At 39.5% G+C, this 18,732-nt stretch overlaps 1 protein-coding gene across 1 annotated transcript in view; it reads right to left on the bottom strand.

Annotated features, from left to right (window-relative positions):
* The window catches only part of lonp1 (lon peptidase 1, mitochondrial), a 43,615-nt gene that overhangs the window by 4,070 nt on the left and 20,813 nt on the right, over window positions 1-18,732 (bottom strand). The window contains exons 9-16 of the mRNA XM_072593933.1: window positions 17,890-18,028; window positions 16,966-17,144; window positions 15,083-15,170; window positions 14,721-14,843; window positions 11,080-11,196; window positions 10,387-10,527; window positions 7,645-7,810; window positions 4,333-4,541 (exon numbers count right to left, since the gene is read on the bottom strand). Of these exons, the coding sequence (XP_072450034.1) occupies window positions 4,333-4,541; window positions 7,645-7,810; window positions 10,387-10,527; window positions 11,080-11,196; window positions 14,721-14,843; window positions 15,083-15,170; window positions 16,966-17,144; window positions 17,890-18,028 (1,162 nt within the window). The remainder of the gene's footprint in view (window positions 1-4,332; window positions 4,542-7,644; window positions 7,811-10,386; window positions 10,528-11,079; window positions 11,197-14,720; window positions 14,844-15,082; window positions 15,171-16,965; window positions 17,145-17,889; window positions 18,029-18,732) is intronic.

The following is an 18,732-nucleotide window of genomic DNA, read 5'->3' as shown; positions in this document are numbered from 1 at the left end:
ATACTGACCTTCTGTTGGGCCTGCCTACTCTGAAGAATTTTCCCCATGCTTTTGATCCCACAATCAGTTCCCCCTAGCCCTTTCCTGTTGCTGCCTCCAGCCTCACCCTGCTCCATTCTTTGAATTCTAAAATTTTAAAGTTTTAAACCTCAGGTATTTGCTTTGTTTTCTGCCTGCCATTCTGAATTTGGTATGATGTCCTGGCTTCCATCTAGTGGCAGACGCTGGTCAGTGCAAGTAATTCCGCCTGCACTGACCAGCTTCAACCACGAGGTGGTGTTTAGTCAATTAAAATTTTAACAGGCGGTTGTACTTTGAACATTTATTCAAAGTAATTATATAGTATTTCTTGCACATTTTAAATTCATAAATAAAATAACCTTTAAAATAAAACCAATTTAGGCATTAGTCATCCAAACTGTCTCAATTTAATGGTTCACTTTTGAGAAAGGTTCTGAAATATTAAATATATAGCTTTAGTTTTACATGCAGTAATTATTCTGTTTTGCAAGTTGTTTCAAAATAAAACAGCTTTCACGTCACAGTAGTTCAATCTATACATCATTTCTTACAGCAAAAAATGTTTGCCAGAAGCTAACTAACAGTGATGCCCAGAGTCCCAATTTTCAGGAATGCAACAACTTTAAGTGAAGGTTTCTTGTGCTAACTATCTTTTAACAATTTCATGTAAATATACTTACAAGGAAGCCTACGAGAGAATTCTGAATATATAATTCATATATATTTAAAACAAAAGAAGATAAATTTGTTTTGAAATGAAGGTACTTTAGCAAGGCATTTGACAAGGTTTCATATGGTAGACTGGTTACATCAAATGGAATTCAGGGAGAGTTAGCCATTTGGTTACAAAATTGATTCGAATGTAGGAGACAGAGAATGGTAAACGCGATTGTTTCTCAAACTGGAGGCCTGTGGCCAGCAGTACGCCACAAGGATTTATGCTGATTCACTGCTTTTTGTCATTTATATAAATGATTTGGATGGAACACAGGAAGTATGGTTAGTAAGTTTGCAGATGACATCAAAATTAGTGAAGTAGCAAACAGTGAAGAAAGTTACCTCATAGTATAACGGATTAGATTGGCAAAAGGCAGAGGAGTGGCAACTGGAATTTAATTTAGGTAAATGTGAGGTGTTGCATTTTAATAAAGCAAATCAGAGCAGGACTTGTATACTTAATGCTAAGGTTCTGCAGACTGTCGCAAAACAAAGAGACCTTGGTGTACAGGTTCATAGTTTCTTGAAGGTGGAGTGAAGGCAGCATTCGGCACGCTTATCTTTATTGGTCAGTGCATTGATTTTAGGCAATGGGAGGTCATGTTGCAGCTATATAGGATATTGTTTAGGCCACTTTTGGAATACTGCATGCAAGGATGTTGTGAAGCATTAGAGGGTTCAGAAAAGATTTGTAAGCATGTTGCCAGGGTTGGAGGGTTTGAGTTATAGGGAAAGGCTGAATAGCCTGGGGCTATTCTTTTCCTACAGTGTCAGAGGTTGAGAGGAGAGTTGATAGCGGTTTACAAAATCATGAGGGGCATGGATAGGGTGAATAGTCAAGGTATTTTCCCTAGCGTCGGTAACGCCAAAAGTAGAAGGCATAGGTTTAAGGTGAGAGGGGAAAGATTTAAAAGGACTTAAGGGGAAACATTTTCAATCAGAGGGTGGCACACATACAGAATGACCTGACAGAGGTGGAGGAGGAGGTTGGTACAATTACAACATTTAAAAGGCATCTGAATGGACACATGAATAGTCAGGGTTTAGAGGCTAATTAGAAATATTTGAACCTAAGGATATGTTGCCAAGCTGTACAGCTCTACGACTCTGTTATTGCCAATTCAGTTCTTCATTGAAAATATTAACAGTTACAACTGTACCAGAAGATCATTTCCTGGAAAAATGCACTTAAATCATTAACTATGCAGCTAGCTGGAAAATACAGGGTGTGTATATTTTCTTTCACGATTTTCCATTTCTATTTCAAAAGATGACTTACATTAAATCACTTAAGTCAGTTAAGCCCAAATAATTAAAAAATGGCTGTTGTAACACCTTGTTCAAGAAAAGATCAAGACAAAAGATGGAAAATTATAGGCCGATTAGCCTAACCTCAGTAAAATTCTAGAATCCATTAGTTAAGGATGAGATTTCTAAATTCTTGGAAGTGCAGGGTCAAATTAGAACAAGTCAGCATGGATTTAGTAAGGGGAAGTTGTGCCTGACAAACCTGTTAGAATTCTTTGAAGAGGTAACAAGTAGGTCAGACCAGGGAAACTCAGTGAATGTGATCTACCTAGACTTCCAAAAGGGCTTTGATAAAGTGTCTCACGGGAGGCTGCTGAGTAAAGTGAGGGGCCACAGTGTTTGAGTTGAGCTACAAGCATTGGTTGAGGATTGGCTGTCTGACAGAAGGCAGACAATTGGGATAAAAAGATTCTTTTTTGGAATGGCAGCTGGTGACAAGTGGTGTCCCACAGGGTTCAGTGTTGGGGCCACAGCTGTTCACTATGTATCAATAATCTGGATGAAGAGACTGGGGGCATTCTGGTGAAGTTCGCTGATGATACTACGTTAGGTGGACATGCAGGTAGTTCTGAGGAGGTGGGGAGGCTACAGAAATTTCTAGACAGTTTGGGAGAATGGTCCAAGAAATGGCTGATGAAATTTAATGAGAGCGAATGCGAGGTCTTGCACTTTGGAAAAATGAACAGGCATGGACTATTTTCTAAATGGTGAGAAAATTCATAAAGCCAAAGTACAAAGGGATCTGGGAGTGCTAGTAAAGGATTCTCTAAAAGTTGAATTGCAGGTTGAGTCCATGGTTAAAAAGAAAATGTAATGTAGTTATTTATCTCAAGAGAGTTGGAATGTAAAAGCAATGATGTGCTACTGAGACTTTATAAAGCTCTGGTTAGGTCCAGTTTAGAATACGGTGTCCAGTTTTGGGCCCCACACCTCAGGAGGGACATACTGGCACTGGAGCGTGTCCAGCGGAGATTCTCACGGATGATCCCTGGAACGGTAGGTCTAACATACGAGGAATGGCTGAGGATCCTGGGATTGTATTCATTACAGTTTAGAAGGTTATGGGGAAATCTAATAGAAACTTACAAGATAATGCATGGCTTAGAAAAGGTGGACACTGGGAAGTTGTTTCCGTTACGTGGGGACACTAGGACCCGTGGGCACAATCTGAGAATTAGAGGGGGTCAATTTAGAACAGAAATGAAGAGAGATTTCTTCAGCCAGAGAGTGGTGGGCCTGTGGAATTCATTGCCACAGAGCGCAGTGGAGGCCAGGATGTTAAATGTCTTCAAGGCACAGATTGATAAATTTTTAATCTAGCAAGGAATTAAGGGATATGGGGAGAGTGAGAGTAAGTGGTGTTGAAATGCCCATCAGCCATGTTTGAATGGCGGAGTGGACCCGGTGGGTGGAATGGCCTTACTTCCACTCCTATTTCTTATGGTCTGAAATATAGATGCACTTTTTCCTGTGGAAAAAGTCGTGGAGGGGAGAATGAATAAATTCAGTTTAGTTGCCCTGAAAGTTTGTGAATACAGAAGCACTTGGGGTATTTTAATTGATTTGTGCATTGCTTTTATTTTAGACAGCAGAAGAAAGTTATGCCTCTTCATGGAACCAGCTTTTTTATTATGGTTCATAATAACCAGGGGACCAAAGGATGAGAAAATGCAACTATGAGAGGCATATTAGCACTGTGAAGGAAGATACTGTAATCTGACAGATGTTTGTCAAGCTACGATGTGTCAGAACACAGGCTACCTCTTGGCTGCTTGGACCAAAATATGGTGGGAGCTCAGCCACTGGACTGTCTTGGGGATCCAACAGCAAGAAATACTGGGCTAAAATTTCACTGAGCAAACAAGATGGTGCTGCATTATGGCAACACATGATTTTTTTTCCATTCTGGCCTCAATGAATGCACAGATTAGATTAGATTACTTAGTGTGGAAACAGGCCCTTCGGCCCAACAAGTCCACATCGCCCCGCCGAAGCGCAACCCACCCATACCCTTACATCTACCCCTTACCTAACACTACGGTGTAATTTAGCATGGCCAATTCACCTAACCTGCACATCTTTGGACTGTGGGAGGAAACCGGAGCACCCGGAGGAAACCCACGCAGACACGGGGAGAACGTGCAAACTCCACACAGTCAGTCACCTGAGGCGGGAATTGAACCCAGGTCTCTGGCGCTGTGAGGCAGCAGTGCTAACCACTGTGCCACTGTGCCGCCTTGATTTGAATTATTAAAAAGATTCTCAAAGAATATACTCAAACCTTACCTCAGGCACATGGAGGTGTATGTGGGATTGAATCAAGAAATCATTGGTATCATCTTTCTGCATGAGAAAAGCCCTTGCAAATGTATAGGCAATTTTCGCACTTTCCTTCATCACATCTCCCAGCTGACCAGTCATTTCAAGAGAGCCTTCTTTACTTTCCTTATCCCTTGGCCGACGAAGAGAGGTTTCAATAAAGAGAGTTGACCCACCTGATTGTGAAGATTGGAGTGGTTAATTTAGACAGTTTCTTGTGTTGTAAGATACAAAGTCATGTTTATTTTCTACCGAGTTCTTCTTATAGGGCATGGGAAACTACAGATATTTTACGTACTAAATCATAATGATGCTCATGATTAATGGCTTTCATGGAGACTGCAGATGTGTTATGAAATTTGAAGTCAACATGACTCAACTAAGTTACTTTGCCAAGTTCTCCTTGGAACCTGTTATTGAAAAGGTAAGTTAAATTCTGCACAATGGGAATGTGGAAACCACCCAGAGCCTAGTCTTACATTATTTCCAGTGACCAGCTGAGGATCAGTGATAACAGTAACTGCTAACTCTAACCCCACAATTCAGACATGGTTAGAAGAGTTATTAATATAGTGCATTTACTCTCAAAAGGATGAATGTAACAAGTTTACACGATTGCCTCATCATTTTTAAAGAATAATTTGTTGTCACCTACTCCTGCTTTGAATTATTGTATAGGCAACCCAAAATGAAGGATCAGAATCAACATAAACAAGATGTGACTTGGATTTTATGATTTCAGCCTTCAAGTAGCCATTAGTTCAACTTTTACACCAAATGTGCCATGCTAGTTTTCAACAAGTGTGATTATTTAAATGTGAGCAAACGAGAACAGCAATATGAAGAAAGAAAAGTTTTTTTTTCAAATTGCCTGGTATTTAAGTGAAATAATGAACAAAGAACAATACAGCACAGGAATAAACCCTTTAGCCCTCCAAGTCTGTGCAAACACATTTTGCTCTTGCATATTAAAACGGTCTTCACTTTCAGAACCTGTATCCCACTATTCCTTTCCTGTTCATGCACTCATTTGTCCAGGTGTTTCTTGAATGCTGCTATTGTGCCTGCTTCCACCATCACCTCTCGCAGCACGTTCCAGGCACTCACCACCCTGTGTGTGAAAAACTTGCCTCGCACATATCTTATAAAATTCTCCCCAAGCACCTTGAACCTATGTCCCTAGTAACGGACTTCCCCCACCCTGGAGAAAACGCCTCATACTTTCCACTCTATTCATACCATTCAATCTTATAGACTTCTATCAGGTTGCCCCTCAACCTCCGACATTCCAGTGAAGACAAAGTCAGTCTATCCAACATTTCTTCATAGCTAAAATGCTCCACACTAGGCAACATTCTGGTAAACCTTTTCTGTACCGTCTCCAAAGCATCCACATTCTTCTGATATGCAGTTCTAACCAACTCTATCAAATTCAGAAAGAACTAAAAACTTTAGATACGCAGACAGGAAAATTACAGATGTGAGCATAGAGAAATACAAGTTGTTCAAGATTGTGCATAAGATCGCACAGAAGTGAAAAGGTACTTTGAAATATGTATGCTAAGGAATTAACATATCAGACCAGGAGAAAGCTTGGAATATTACAGCAGTGGTTACTTAATCAATTGAAAAGTGACAAAGGGAGTAAACATTGAAGGTGTTGGGTGGGATGTCAATCAAGCAAGTTGCTTTGTCTAGGAGAGTGTTGGAGCTGCACTCAGAAACAACTGAAGAATATTTCACCATTCTCCTGAATTGTGCTATAGATGGTTGATAGACTTTGGACACACTTTTTGCAGAATTCTTGGCCTTTTGACCGGTTTTTGTAGCTACTGTAATTATAAGACTAGCCTAGTTCAGACTTTTGTTCAATGGCAACATGCAGATGTTGATGGTGCAGTAATTTCAGCAATTCTAAAATATGGTAAAATCTTGCCATCAAAACAGGATGGTGGTTTCCTTCCTTATCTGTAAGTAAGAATACCAGTGAGAACATCAACCAGCCACAAAAAGACATGACCCACTCTCACTAGCATCCTTACATACAGATGAGGAAGGGCACCACTTCGACTGGGACAACACATCCATCCTAAGACGAGCCAAACAGAGACACACGAGAATTCCAAGCAGCATGGCATTCCAACTGGAACTCTATCAACAAACATTTCCCACCCCCTGAGAAAAAGAACAGGAAATTACACCACCAACTGAAGGAAAACTAAACACAAATAAAAAGCGGGCCAACTCACCAGTGCTTTATCTGGAGGCTCACTGATCAAGTTACCTAGTATGGTGACGAAACGTCTGAAAACAAACCTTCCAGCTCAGCAAGCAAACCTACATCCATAATAAGTTTGATTATTTTTAAACTCAAAAGGCTAACCATTAATTGAAGAGGCGTCATCATACACCTACAAGTCTAATACCAGAACTTAAGAACCAAGTATGAACAGCATCATATATCCCAAAGAATATGACTTTCGAAGACAAAAGAGGCTGATTTCATATAACTTCTGAAAATTGCACAGTTGTTCAATAAGATAATCACAGGTAAGGAAACAAAAATTAATTAGAAAATACATGGATATTTATTCAGCAAATTGCTGATTGAGACATAAAACAACTGATCTTGCAAGAGAGGAACAAGATTTCAAAAATCATTTTCAGCGGGTAAATAATCAGATTCCTACATCTGTCTGGATTCTGGACTGATTTTATAACCAATGAGACCATTTCTGAGGAATAATTGGTTGGAGAAAGTCAGATGGTACAGGTTTCTCTCTGAACAATAGTAATTTGCGAATTGGTAAACAATGACACATTTTGTCAAGAGTTTTCTTCTTGATTTTCAGAGTTTTATAGCATGTAAACAGACCCTTCAATCCAATATGTCCTGAGATTAGAACAACTTGGAAGAATATTACATCGACAACCGAAGTCAGAGGCAGGGCAGAGACGCACAGGAGGAATACAGGAATTCTTAGGGGGATTTTAGCATGGGAGGGGTTAGTGATGAGAAATAGACAAGCCACAGAGAGGTTTTAAAAGTTTGCGGACTTGAAGTGGATGTAGGACAGCAAGTACAAGGTTGATGGATAAATCTACACACCATGAATTAGGGCAAGGACAGAAGAGATTTGGATAAACTCAAGTTTATGGAGATTGAAAAAAAGTCCACGCAAAACAGCATTGGAATAGTCAAATAGACAAGGTGGAAATAGATTAAAATCAGCTATGGCATTGTTCTGACTCAAATCAATACAAAGCTCAACCACTTACCCAGAGCTGTCCAGGCTAAACCCATTACAACGCCCGGAGGAGTAACATCATACATCCTATCCACTGTGAAAACAGGTTTTCCGACAAAGTCTTGGAGGTTTTCAGGGGTTATCATTACTGCGTCAGCCTCCTTGTGTACAATTTTGTAAGCAGCCTTGCGAAATACCTGCAGAGGGGAAAAAAGGTCAATTGTGACTGTAGAGGTTCAATTAACTGAAAAAAAAGTACAAAACAAAACTGCAAATGAGGTGCAAGATCAATTACATAGTCCAGAGATGTAAAAGCAGTTGAAGAATGATTAGCTTAATAGTCAGTTATTAAGAATGGTGGAAAATTTCTGTGTAGCTAGTTTTTACTTCTGCTAGGAAGCTTGTTTTGGGTTTGGATGTAAAGCATTTAATATTTGTAGCGAGCAGAACATTGTTGCACGGTGGTTCAGTAGTTAGCACTGCTTCCTCACAGCGCCAGGGATCCGGGTTTGATTCTAGCCTCAGGCGACTGTCTGTGTGGAGTTTGCACATTCTTCCCATGTCTGCGCGGTTTCCTCCAGGTGCTCCAGTTTCTTCCCACAATTCAAAAATGTGTAGGTTAGGTGAATTGGCCATGCTAAATTACCCATAGCGTTCAGGGATGTGTAGGCCAGGTGCATTAGTCAGGGGAAATATAGAGTCATAGGGTAGGGGAATGGGTCTGGGTAGGAAACTCTTTGGAGGGTCGGTGTGGACTTGTTGGCCAAATGGCCTGTTTCCACACTGTAGGGATTCTATTTTTAAAAATATTGAGGGGAGTATTGGCATCAGTAGTCAGGGAGCAAGCAGAAGCCCAGGAGTCCCTGCATCTTTCAATGTTGGATTTAAGGCACAAGGACCTATAAGGTGTTCAACAAGGTTCCCCATGGGAGACTAGTTAGCAAGGTTAGATCTCACGGAATACAGGGAGAACTAGCCATTTGGATACAGAACTGGCTCAAAAGTAGAAGACAGAGGGTTGTTTTTCAGACTGGAGGCCTATGACCAGTAGAGTGCCACAAGGATTGGTGCTGGGTCCACTACTTTTCATCATTTACATAAACGATTTGGATATGAACATAGGGAGGTATAGTTAGTAAGTTTGCAGATGACTCCAGAACAGGATCTTAATCAGATGGGTCAATGGGCTGAGGAGTGGCAGATGGAGTTTAATTTAGATAAATGCGAGGTGCTGCAATTTAGGAAAGCAAATCTTAGCAGGACTTATACACTTAATAGTAAGGTCCTAGGGAGTGTTGCTGAACAAAGAGACCTTGGAGTGCAGGTTCATAGCTCCTTGAAAGTGGAGTCACAGGTAGATAGGATAGTGAAGGCGGCGTTTGGTATGCTTTCCTTTGTTGGTCAGAGCATGGAGTACAGGAGTTGGGAGGTCACATTTCAGCTGTACAGGACATTGGTTAGGCCACTTTTGGAATACTGCATGCAATTCTGGTCTCCTTCCTATCAGAAGGATGTTGTGAAACTTGAAAGGGGTCAGAAAAGATTTACAAGGACTTTGCCAAGGTTGGAGGATTTGAGCTATAGGGAGAGGCTGAACAGGCTGGGGCTGTTTTCCCTGGAGCGTCGAAGACGGAGGGGTGAGTTTATAGAGGTTTACAAAATCATGGGGGGGGGCATGGATAGGGTAAATAGACAAAGTCTTTTCCCTTGGAGAGGGGATGGTTTGGGGGGTAAAAAAAAAAAAAGAGTCCAGAACTAGACAGCATAGGTTTAAGGTGAGGGGGGAAAAGATATGAAAGGGATTTAAGAAGCAATGGTTTCATGTAAAGGGTGCAGCGTGTATGAAATCAGCTACCAGAGGAAGTGGTGAGGCTGCTACAATTACACCATTTAAAAGGCATTTGGATGGGTATATGAATAGGAAGGGTTTACAGGGATATGGGCTAAGCGCTGGCAAATGGGACTAGATTAGTTTGGGATATCTGGTCGGCATGGACGGGTTGGACCAAAGGGTCTGTTTCTATGCTGTACATCTCTATGACAAACAGTTACAATAGGAGGTTAGAGGTCAGGAATTCTGTGGTGAGTAACTCAGCCTGACTCCCAAAGCCTGTCCACCATCTACAAGGCACAAGTCAAGGAGTGTGATGGAATACTCCCCACTAGCCTGGATGAATGCAGTCCAACAACATTCAAGAAGCTTCTAACCATCCAGGACAAAGCAGCCCACTTGATTGGCACCGCACCAACTGTCTCCACTATTGCTCAGCACCGGCAAATGTGTGTTATCTAAAACATGCACTGCAAAAATTCACTTAAAAGATCCTCAGACAGCACCTTCCAAACCCACAACCACTTCCATTTAGAAGAACAGGGTAGCAGATACATGGAAAACAGAGTCATCTACAAAGTCCCTCCATGCCACTCACCACCCTGACTTAGAAATATGGCTATTTCTTTACTGTTGCTGGGTCAAAATACTGCAATTGCCTCCCTGATAGCATTGAGTGTTAACCCACAGCACGTGGACTGCAACAGCTCAAAAAGGCAGTTCACCTCTACCTTCTTAAGGGTAATTAGGAACAGGCAATTAATACTGGATAGCCAGCAATGCCCGCCCACAAGTCAACAGAAAAAAAAATGTTAGCCTAACCATTGATGCCCAGATCCCATGAATGAATATTGAAAAAAAAAAGTTGACATTTAATATACTGCAAACTGAGCAGCCCTCTCCAGGTTGGAGCATATATCTCAATAACCATAGTGCACTCACCTTCTCCACCTGTTTTTGCAGATTGCGAACTCCACTTTCCCTGCAATACTGTTTAATGAGAACAGTAAGTGCTTCAGATGTAATCTGCACTCCCTCCTTCTCCAGACCACAGGCATTCAGTGCTTGAGGAACTAAATAACGCTGCAATAAAGTAAGAATCCAGGTTTACAACCCAAAGAGAAAATACTGTAGAGATTCAAGTATAGTAATTGCATTCTTGAAGGCAATCACAGCAGCCAATTTGTCACATGAACAGTGATGAGATGAATGACTGATTTATCAATTTTTGATAGCATTATTTAGATGATAAATGTTGTCCAGGGCACAATCAATCAGAACTTCCTAGCGTCTTATGACTAGTGCCATGGGATATCATAATCTATTTGAACAGACATGGTATTAATGTCTCAACCAAAATGTGGCATTCGAAACATCATGCGTTTTTTTTCCTGTTCAAGTAAGAAAAGTGGGATTTGAAATTCATGATCTACTATCTCAGCACTGGAACAGGATTACTATGAAACTCTGGAAACACTAAATTATTTGTTTGCATCCAACTTGCCAAGGCACCATAATTATCATGATGCCCCACATTCACAATTCACAAGTCCCTCACACAATACAAAAAGATATCATGTTCAAACAGTACGTTCCTTCAGATCTATTCTATTGGCTTCTAAAGAACAACTATACCTCAGCAATTGCAAGCTTCTCTTGCGCTACATAACCAGACACGTTAATCATTTCCATTCGATCCCGGAGAGGTTCTGGAATGGTTTCGGTCACATTGGCAGTGCAAATAAAAAGTACCTAGCAAATTAAGAGATATGGGATTAGAGCAGATTAGTCCACAACATATCCTTTTTCTGCATCCTATCAAGATTTCAGATTCTCATGAGGCACAGTTTCACAGATTGGAGCTGCTCAGATGAATATTTAGCTACAATCCTAGGCCATATGCAACCAACGTATGGTAATCTCATCCACAAAATTTAGACTTCATTGTACCAATATTTCTTTGTTCGATTGTTTGGTGGAACACAACATATGGAAAAGGCAGTTTTTATTATGGCTTTCCAAGACACAGTATATTGCACTTTTACTAGTGGTAATGTCACTGGACTAGTAATCCAGAACTCCAGGCCAATTCCTGAAGACATGGGTGTTTGAATCCGACCATGGCAGTTGAAAACATTTGCTTTCAGTAAAAGAAAATTTGAAATATAAATGTTAGCCTAATGATTACTGAAGAATGATGTGAAAATCCACCTAGTTCACCTTTGTCCTTAGGGAAAGAATTCTGCCATCCTTACCTGTTCGGGCTTATATGTCATTTGTAGTGGACTCTTATTTGCAGATCGTCTAGTGGTGCTAGATCAATGGATTTCATTTCAATGGCAAAGAGTTTAATTTAAAGGGGCAAATCATGGAAATGAGAGAGTGTAAAGCCTTGGTTTGCTTCTCCTTCTGTGTGGGAAGTCAGACACAGCCCAGGACTAAAACGTGTACAGGAAGTGTCCAGCTGCAGCTAAAGATTGGAGTTGGAGCGGAAGCTAGGGAAACTGCAGCAACTGCAAGGATGAGTGTATCGTAGTTAGCACATACAGAGAGCTGGTCACTGCAGAGATCAAGATGCCACAGGCAAGGAGAGAACGGATGACCACCAGGCAAACAAAGAAGACTAGGCAAAGGTATGCAGGTGTCTTCTTTGGCCATCCCCCTGCAAAACAGGTACAGTGTTTTGGATACCGTTGAGAGGAATGGCCTCTTAGACAAAAGTGGCAGTAGCCAAATTTGTTACACCTAGGTTGGCTTTGCTGAATGGGAGTAGTGGTGTGGGAAGGTTATACTAATAGGGGATTCAAGGATAACTGATACACCTTTGTGTGGCTGCAAACAAGGTGGTACATTGCATCCCAGATGCTAGGGTCAAGGATGGCTTGAAGTAGCTACATTCTGCAGCAGGAAGACGAACAACTAGTGGTTAGGGGAAGGAAAGGGATGAGAGTCTTATAGCAGACTATTGGGAGTTAGAAAGCACGTTAAAAAGTAGTACATCAAAAATCTCAGGGTTGCTAACAGAATCAAATGCTAATCGGAGTAGAAATAGCCGAATGTAACTGATTGACACGTGATTGTAGAGATGGTAGAAGGAGGAGCATTTCAGATTGCTGGGACATTGGACTGGTATAGGTTCCACCTACCACAGAACAAGTTGGCTGGGTTGTACCTGGGCAGAATGGGAACTGATGTTTCAGGGGAAGTATTTGCTACAGCAGTTCAGGAGGGTTTAAATTAAAATGACAGGGGGTTGGGAACCTACACAGAGATAGATTGGGAGAAACAAGAGCCAAAACAAAAGACTGACTGTCAAATAGGAAAGGCAATAGGCAGAGTGTTCAGAGGGAAAGAATCAAACAGGGTCATACTGCAAAATAATAGGAAAGGGATAAGAATGTCAAAAAGACAAATTTGAAGATCTTTTGTCCTAATGTGCAGAGCACTCTACATAAAAGATACCGTAATGGTCTGAGCACGAGCTGGCTACAATAAATTGGGGATTGTTACTTCAAGGTATTACAGTGAATTGGCGATAGCAAACATTTAGAGTACGCATGAAAGAACTGCATCAATTGTTCATTCCTGTTTGGCACAAAAGTAAAAAGGGCCCAGAATGGCTAACAAGGAAAGTTAGGGATAATATTAAATCTGTGGAAAAAGGGGGAAATAAAAGCTGTCCTGAGCATTGGAAGCGGTTTAGATTTCAGCAAAGACAAAGGGATTGACTAAGACAGGAAAAATAGAACACAAGAGTAAGCATGTGGGGAATGTACAAACTGATTATAAAAGATTTCTTTTGGTATGTGAAGACAAATGTCAACCCCTTATAGTCAGAAACAATGAAAGTTATGAATGGTAACAAACAGATGGAAGACCAATTAAATACATATTTTGGTCCTGTTGCACAATGGAGATCAGGAGAAGTAATATCCCACATATTTGGGAAATGTGGTCTAGTGAGAGGGAGGGACTGAAGGAAATCAATATTTGTGAAGAAATAGCAGTCCACCCACTGCACATAAATCACATGTCTGTTTTTCAGCTTTCATGGCAATGAAAATAAAATAGTATAGTCAAGATACATCACCACAAGAACAAGCGCTGATTCTAAAACTGATCAAAAGATGTTATTTCCCAAACATATTAACTTTAAATATACAAACATATTTTATGACCAGTTTCCAATTTTTTTTTTTTTTAAAATGATTGTGTGAGAAATTACATCCAGTAAGATTTAAGTTTTAGTCAGGACTAATTTCAATAGGTTTTGTAGTCGATTATGCAACATTGGCTGAGGACTAATGATAGCATGTTGAAAAGCAAAAGCAATTGAAAACAAAGTAAAAATCAGGTTAAGCTTTCAGCTACTGATTACAAATCTAGCAGGATGGTACCCAAGATGATAGAATTGTCTAGTTGTGATATCCTCAATGAGCTGTAATATCCTCCATGTGCAGCAGCAACAATCATTGTTCAGATTCTCTAGCAACTGAGGGGTAAACAGAACCTTATCTGATTAACAGTTTAAAAAAAAGCTTATAGTTTACAACTAATTATATTGATTTCTTGTCCTGTAAATGTTTATTTCAAGTAATAAGTTAATTCAATATAAGTGATACCACAAAGTGTGTTCAGTGCTTAAAATTAATAATTTGAATAAAATGGCTTTAAGCTAAATAGTATAAAATTTCATGTTGGATTATTTATTCTGAACAGGAGACAATTAGTTTAGCTTTCAAAACCACAACTGTGAACACGACGTTAAAATCAATTCAGTGGTAAATTCCAAGCTATCATGCTGAAAACTACTTCTAAAATTGCAATGGGGGCATTGCTGGCAAGGATGAAATTTCTTGCATTATCCTTCAAGAGAGTTGCTTGCTGGATCATTTCAACACTGATCCACATTACTACAGATCTAGAGTCACACATATGCCAGACCAGGTTAAGGATGGCAGATTTCTTTCCCTGAAGGACATTAGTGAAACAGATGAATTTTCATGGTGCTATTACCAAGGCTTTATTTTGCAGATTCATCAAATGAATAAACTGAATTGGTGGGATGCGAACCTGTGTTTCCAGGATTTTAGCTTCTGGACTACTAGTCCAGTTACTTTACACTGTGAAGCCACAGCCTCTTTGAATTGACAGGCTACACTTTAACTGAAAATTAGAATCAATGGCAAGAAAAAGTAACTTCCATTTCAGTAATCTTGCAGCAGACCCAAGAAAGGAGAGCAAAAGTTGATACAGGAAGGGAACTCAAAGCATACTTTTGACAAGTCAACAGGCACATCAAGATAATGATCCAGAAAGTTAAAATTCTGTTCTGGATCAAGAAGTTCCAGGAGTGCAGAAGATGGGTCTCCCTGATAACCACGACCAATTTTATCAATCTGGAATAGGCACAAAAAAAATTACAAACAATTAGACATGCAAGAACATTTTCAATCACGTAACCAGCAGTGTACAAGCAGCACTCGGGTCATTAATAAATGATCCAATTGAATTCAGTGCAATAGGAAATCTGTACATGTGAAATGGCAGTCAAAATGTGAAGTTTTAACACCATTTGTTTGTTAAACTCCTCAGAAACTAGGCCAATGCTTATCACAACTAGTTTAGAGAACATTACCTCATCAATAAGAACTAAAGGATTTTCAGTCTTTGTTTTCTTCAAGCATTGAATGGCTTTCCCAGGCATAGCTCCAACATACGTTCTCCTTCGAAAAAGGAAAGAAAAAAACATATGGTTTGCTACTATTGCTGACCACCTTTTTATGTAAATGATGTAAATACTCTACAGGTGACAGCAACAAATACAAGAAGATCTGAAATAAATCAATACCAAGCCCGCAATGGCTCACCCGTAGGCTAGCAAATTGGGCAGACAAATAGCTATTATGGAATTCAATAGATAAAAATTCAGTGATGCATTTTGGCAGAAGAAATAGAAAGCAGCAGTATGAACATAATGGCACTGGTTTAAGATGACACATGTGTATTGCTTTAGATTCCTGCCCAAACTAAAGTTTACAGAGATTTAGCAAAATGGTTCCGGGCATTGAGAGGTTTAGTTTCAAGGTTAGGTCAATATTGTTTTCAATTAAGTAAAAGGAGATTGAGGGGCGATTTAACAGTGGTGTTCAAGATTGATGGGCTTGGAAAAGTAGACGAGGAAAATCTCTTACTGTTAGCTGATTGTTGGCTTGTCCATGTACAAAGGTGCAAGGCTTGGGAAGAGATCCAGTGGGTACAGGAGGAAGATATTTTTTTTTTTAAAAGTTGCTGATCTGGAATTCGCAACCCACAAGGGTGGTGGATATGGAAAAATCTTTTGATTAAAAAAATTAGACTAGGCACGTAAAGAAAATTAACTTGAATGAACACAAGGGCCAAGCAGGGATGTAGGACTACCTGCAGGGCTCTGTAGGGAGCCAGCACTAATTCAACAGACCAAAAAACCTCTTTGTGAGCTATAAATGACTAAGTATAAAAATGTTGCGTAAAGAAAAATCAACAATGATAATTACAATTTGGATAGTAGTAAGAGGCAGGTCATTGTGTCACCTGTTGTAATGTACTTTGAGGGAGTACTTTGTTTTTAATGATCAATAACTCATTAATTAGCAATTTAAGAAATCAATCCTCCTAGCTGATGCCACAAAAGATTTGTGTTAGCTTTTGAACTCAGTGTAAAATATGATCTTGCGTTCAACCTCTTTATCCTGAATACAGCAGCACACACCCAAAAGCAATCTCAGTTTAACTCTTGCACTTGACGTGCATCATGAATGTTCAAATAGCTTTTCTTACCTCTAATATTTCTTACATTCATTATGATACAAATAGGTGTACCTCCGAATACACAGCATTAATTTCTTGGTCTACTAACCTTGTAAAGAGTGCGCAAATATGTAGACACTTAAAAATGCATAAATTTAGTATGAATAGAACAGTGCTATTTACATTACCTCCATCCCTTTAAGTCATGCCCAAAAACACCACAATGCAAAATTAACACAATTATGTTAATATATCATTAGTGTCATCACATCCCTAATGGAGCATAGCCGATAGCAAAAAAATTAACAATGTTACCTGCAAAAATTCTGTAGTACTGTTTATTTAATAAACAATGCTACATAGGTATTTATAAAGAAAATGAGCATAAAAGTGAAACAGCACGTAGCTACACTACAGTACTGCACAGCCACAAGTCGAATGAGGGGGAAGAAATCCACCAGGATTCCCGTTACTGATCATTAACCAATGAGGACCATGAAATGAAGCTGGGGTGAAAATTGACTGAAGTAAAAACAGATGATCACAAAAATCTATACTTTTTAGATACATTATTTTAAGACTAATTTGCACTTAAAACACTAGAATTGCATTTATTTCAATATTAACAGCTATACATTGAATGCCATTTGCAAGCTTTTATCACAGTTACAATCAGGTGCAAATAGGAGGACTTTAGCAATGATATTACTTAAGTGCAGATGATTACAATACCTGTGACCCTTGATTTCTGCAACATCAGTCATTCCGCCAACGCTGAACCGGAAATATTCTCGATTTAATGCTCTTGCTATAGATCGAGCAATGCTGGTCTTACCAACTCCAGGTGGACCACAGAAACATAAAATTTTTCCTTGGGTTGTACCACGCAGCTGGCTGACTGCAATAAATTCCTGGAAACATGGAAGAGATGTCCCATTACAAATTTAGACTTACAGATTTACCTCACCTAACAGGAGTGTCATATCATCATTACAATTAAAACTTTTTACAAAGCATCATTAAAATCAATAGGAATTTCACAAACTAAAGAGACCAGAGAGTACATTGGGAACAATTGAGGTAATTAGTATTGATCGAATTAAGGCAGAGCCCAATAAGCAAGAGGTAAAATGGAATAATGAGTTATGCAGATAAATTTTGACATGGAAGATTGGTAGAAGAGAGCATAAATATAGTCATGGACTGTTTAAGCCAAGATGGCCCATTTAGGTATTTTATATCCTTAAGTTTTGCATCAATGTGGACAGTTTCCATTGGGATACATGGGACTTCTGAATTTAAGGAGAAAGCAAAGGAAGCAGCTTTTAAAACCATGTGGAATTAACTTAAGTGCTTATACGATGATCTAAAATGTTTAAATTTTAAATGTATAGAAAGTAATTCTTATTATATAGACAGACTTTCCCCTCAGTATGCCAGCAGCTCAAAGCAGTCTCTAATTGACTGCAACAACTCTGAAGGATGATACGGAAATCAAGGGATAATTAATCCAATTTTCCCACTCCAGGGAAATAGAAGGGATCTAGTCAGCATTGCTCCAAGCTGAAGAGATCTTCTAGTAAACCTTTTATACTATCAGAGCACAGATCAATCCCCCTTTGACGTATATAGCACTGACAACTGATCAGCTCATACCAGGATGCGTTTTTTGACCTCCTCCATGCCATAATGATCCTCCTCCAATACCTCGTTGGCTCGTTTAAGATCCATATTTTCTTCACTGCATTTTCCCCAAGGCATTGTTGTCAGCCAGTCCAAGTAATTCCGAGTTACACTGAACCAGGTGAAATAAAATATTAACCAACAATATCGAAAGTAAACTACAATCATGCAGCCCACCAGTTAATGACTCTTTTACAGAGCTGTTTATAAATTAAAAATCAAAGCTTCACACACACTAAAAAGTATTTTGAAAGCACTGAGCAGATCTCATGCTAAGTTCGATGTTATGCTGCTTATTATTTTAGTCTTACACTATACAATATATGCACAATCTATTAATCTGCCAAAAGGGTAACACTGCTCCTTTAAAAGTTGAGAGTCTAACTACCCTAAATAAGAAGCACACAGTCAATTAGGGTTAAATTAAGGTAACAGAACAGATTTTTACTTTAATTATTTTAGACCTATTTAGAGCTATGATACACTTACGAAGCAGATGGGACATGAACCCATGCCTCCTGGCTCAGACGTTGTTATTGGGAAATCAGTGACGGTAGCATCATTGAATGACAAGGGTCAGAGGTTAGACAGCCTTTAATATCAGTTTGGAACTATTTCAAAGGATAGTCCTACAGCATTCAAATGTTAACCATGTTTCTCTCTCCACAGATGTCAGGCTTACTGACGTCTTTCGGCAATTTGCTTTCATAATATTGTAGTTGCCATTTCCCAGATGTTCCTCATTTTTACTTTATCTACTCTGGTTCATTTCCTTTTCTTAAAAAAAAGTATTTTGGCACTCCTGTTCCACATTTC

This window comes from Chiloscyllium punctatum, chromosome 24 (assembly GCF_047496795.1).
Source record: "Chiloscyllium punctatum isolate Juve2018m chromosome 24, sChiPun1.3, whole genome shotgun sequence".
NCBI classification, from domain to species: domain Eukaryota; kingdom Metazoa; phylum Chordata; class Chondrichthyes; order Orectolobiformes; family Hemiscylliidae; genus Chiloscyllium; species Chiloscyllium punctatum.
Note: the sequence above shows the minus strand (reverse complement) of the source record. Positions and strands in the feature narration are given on the sequence as shown.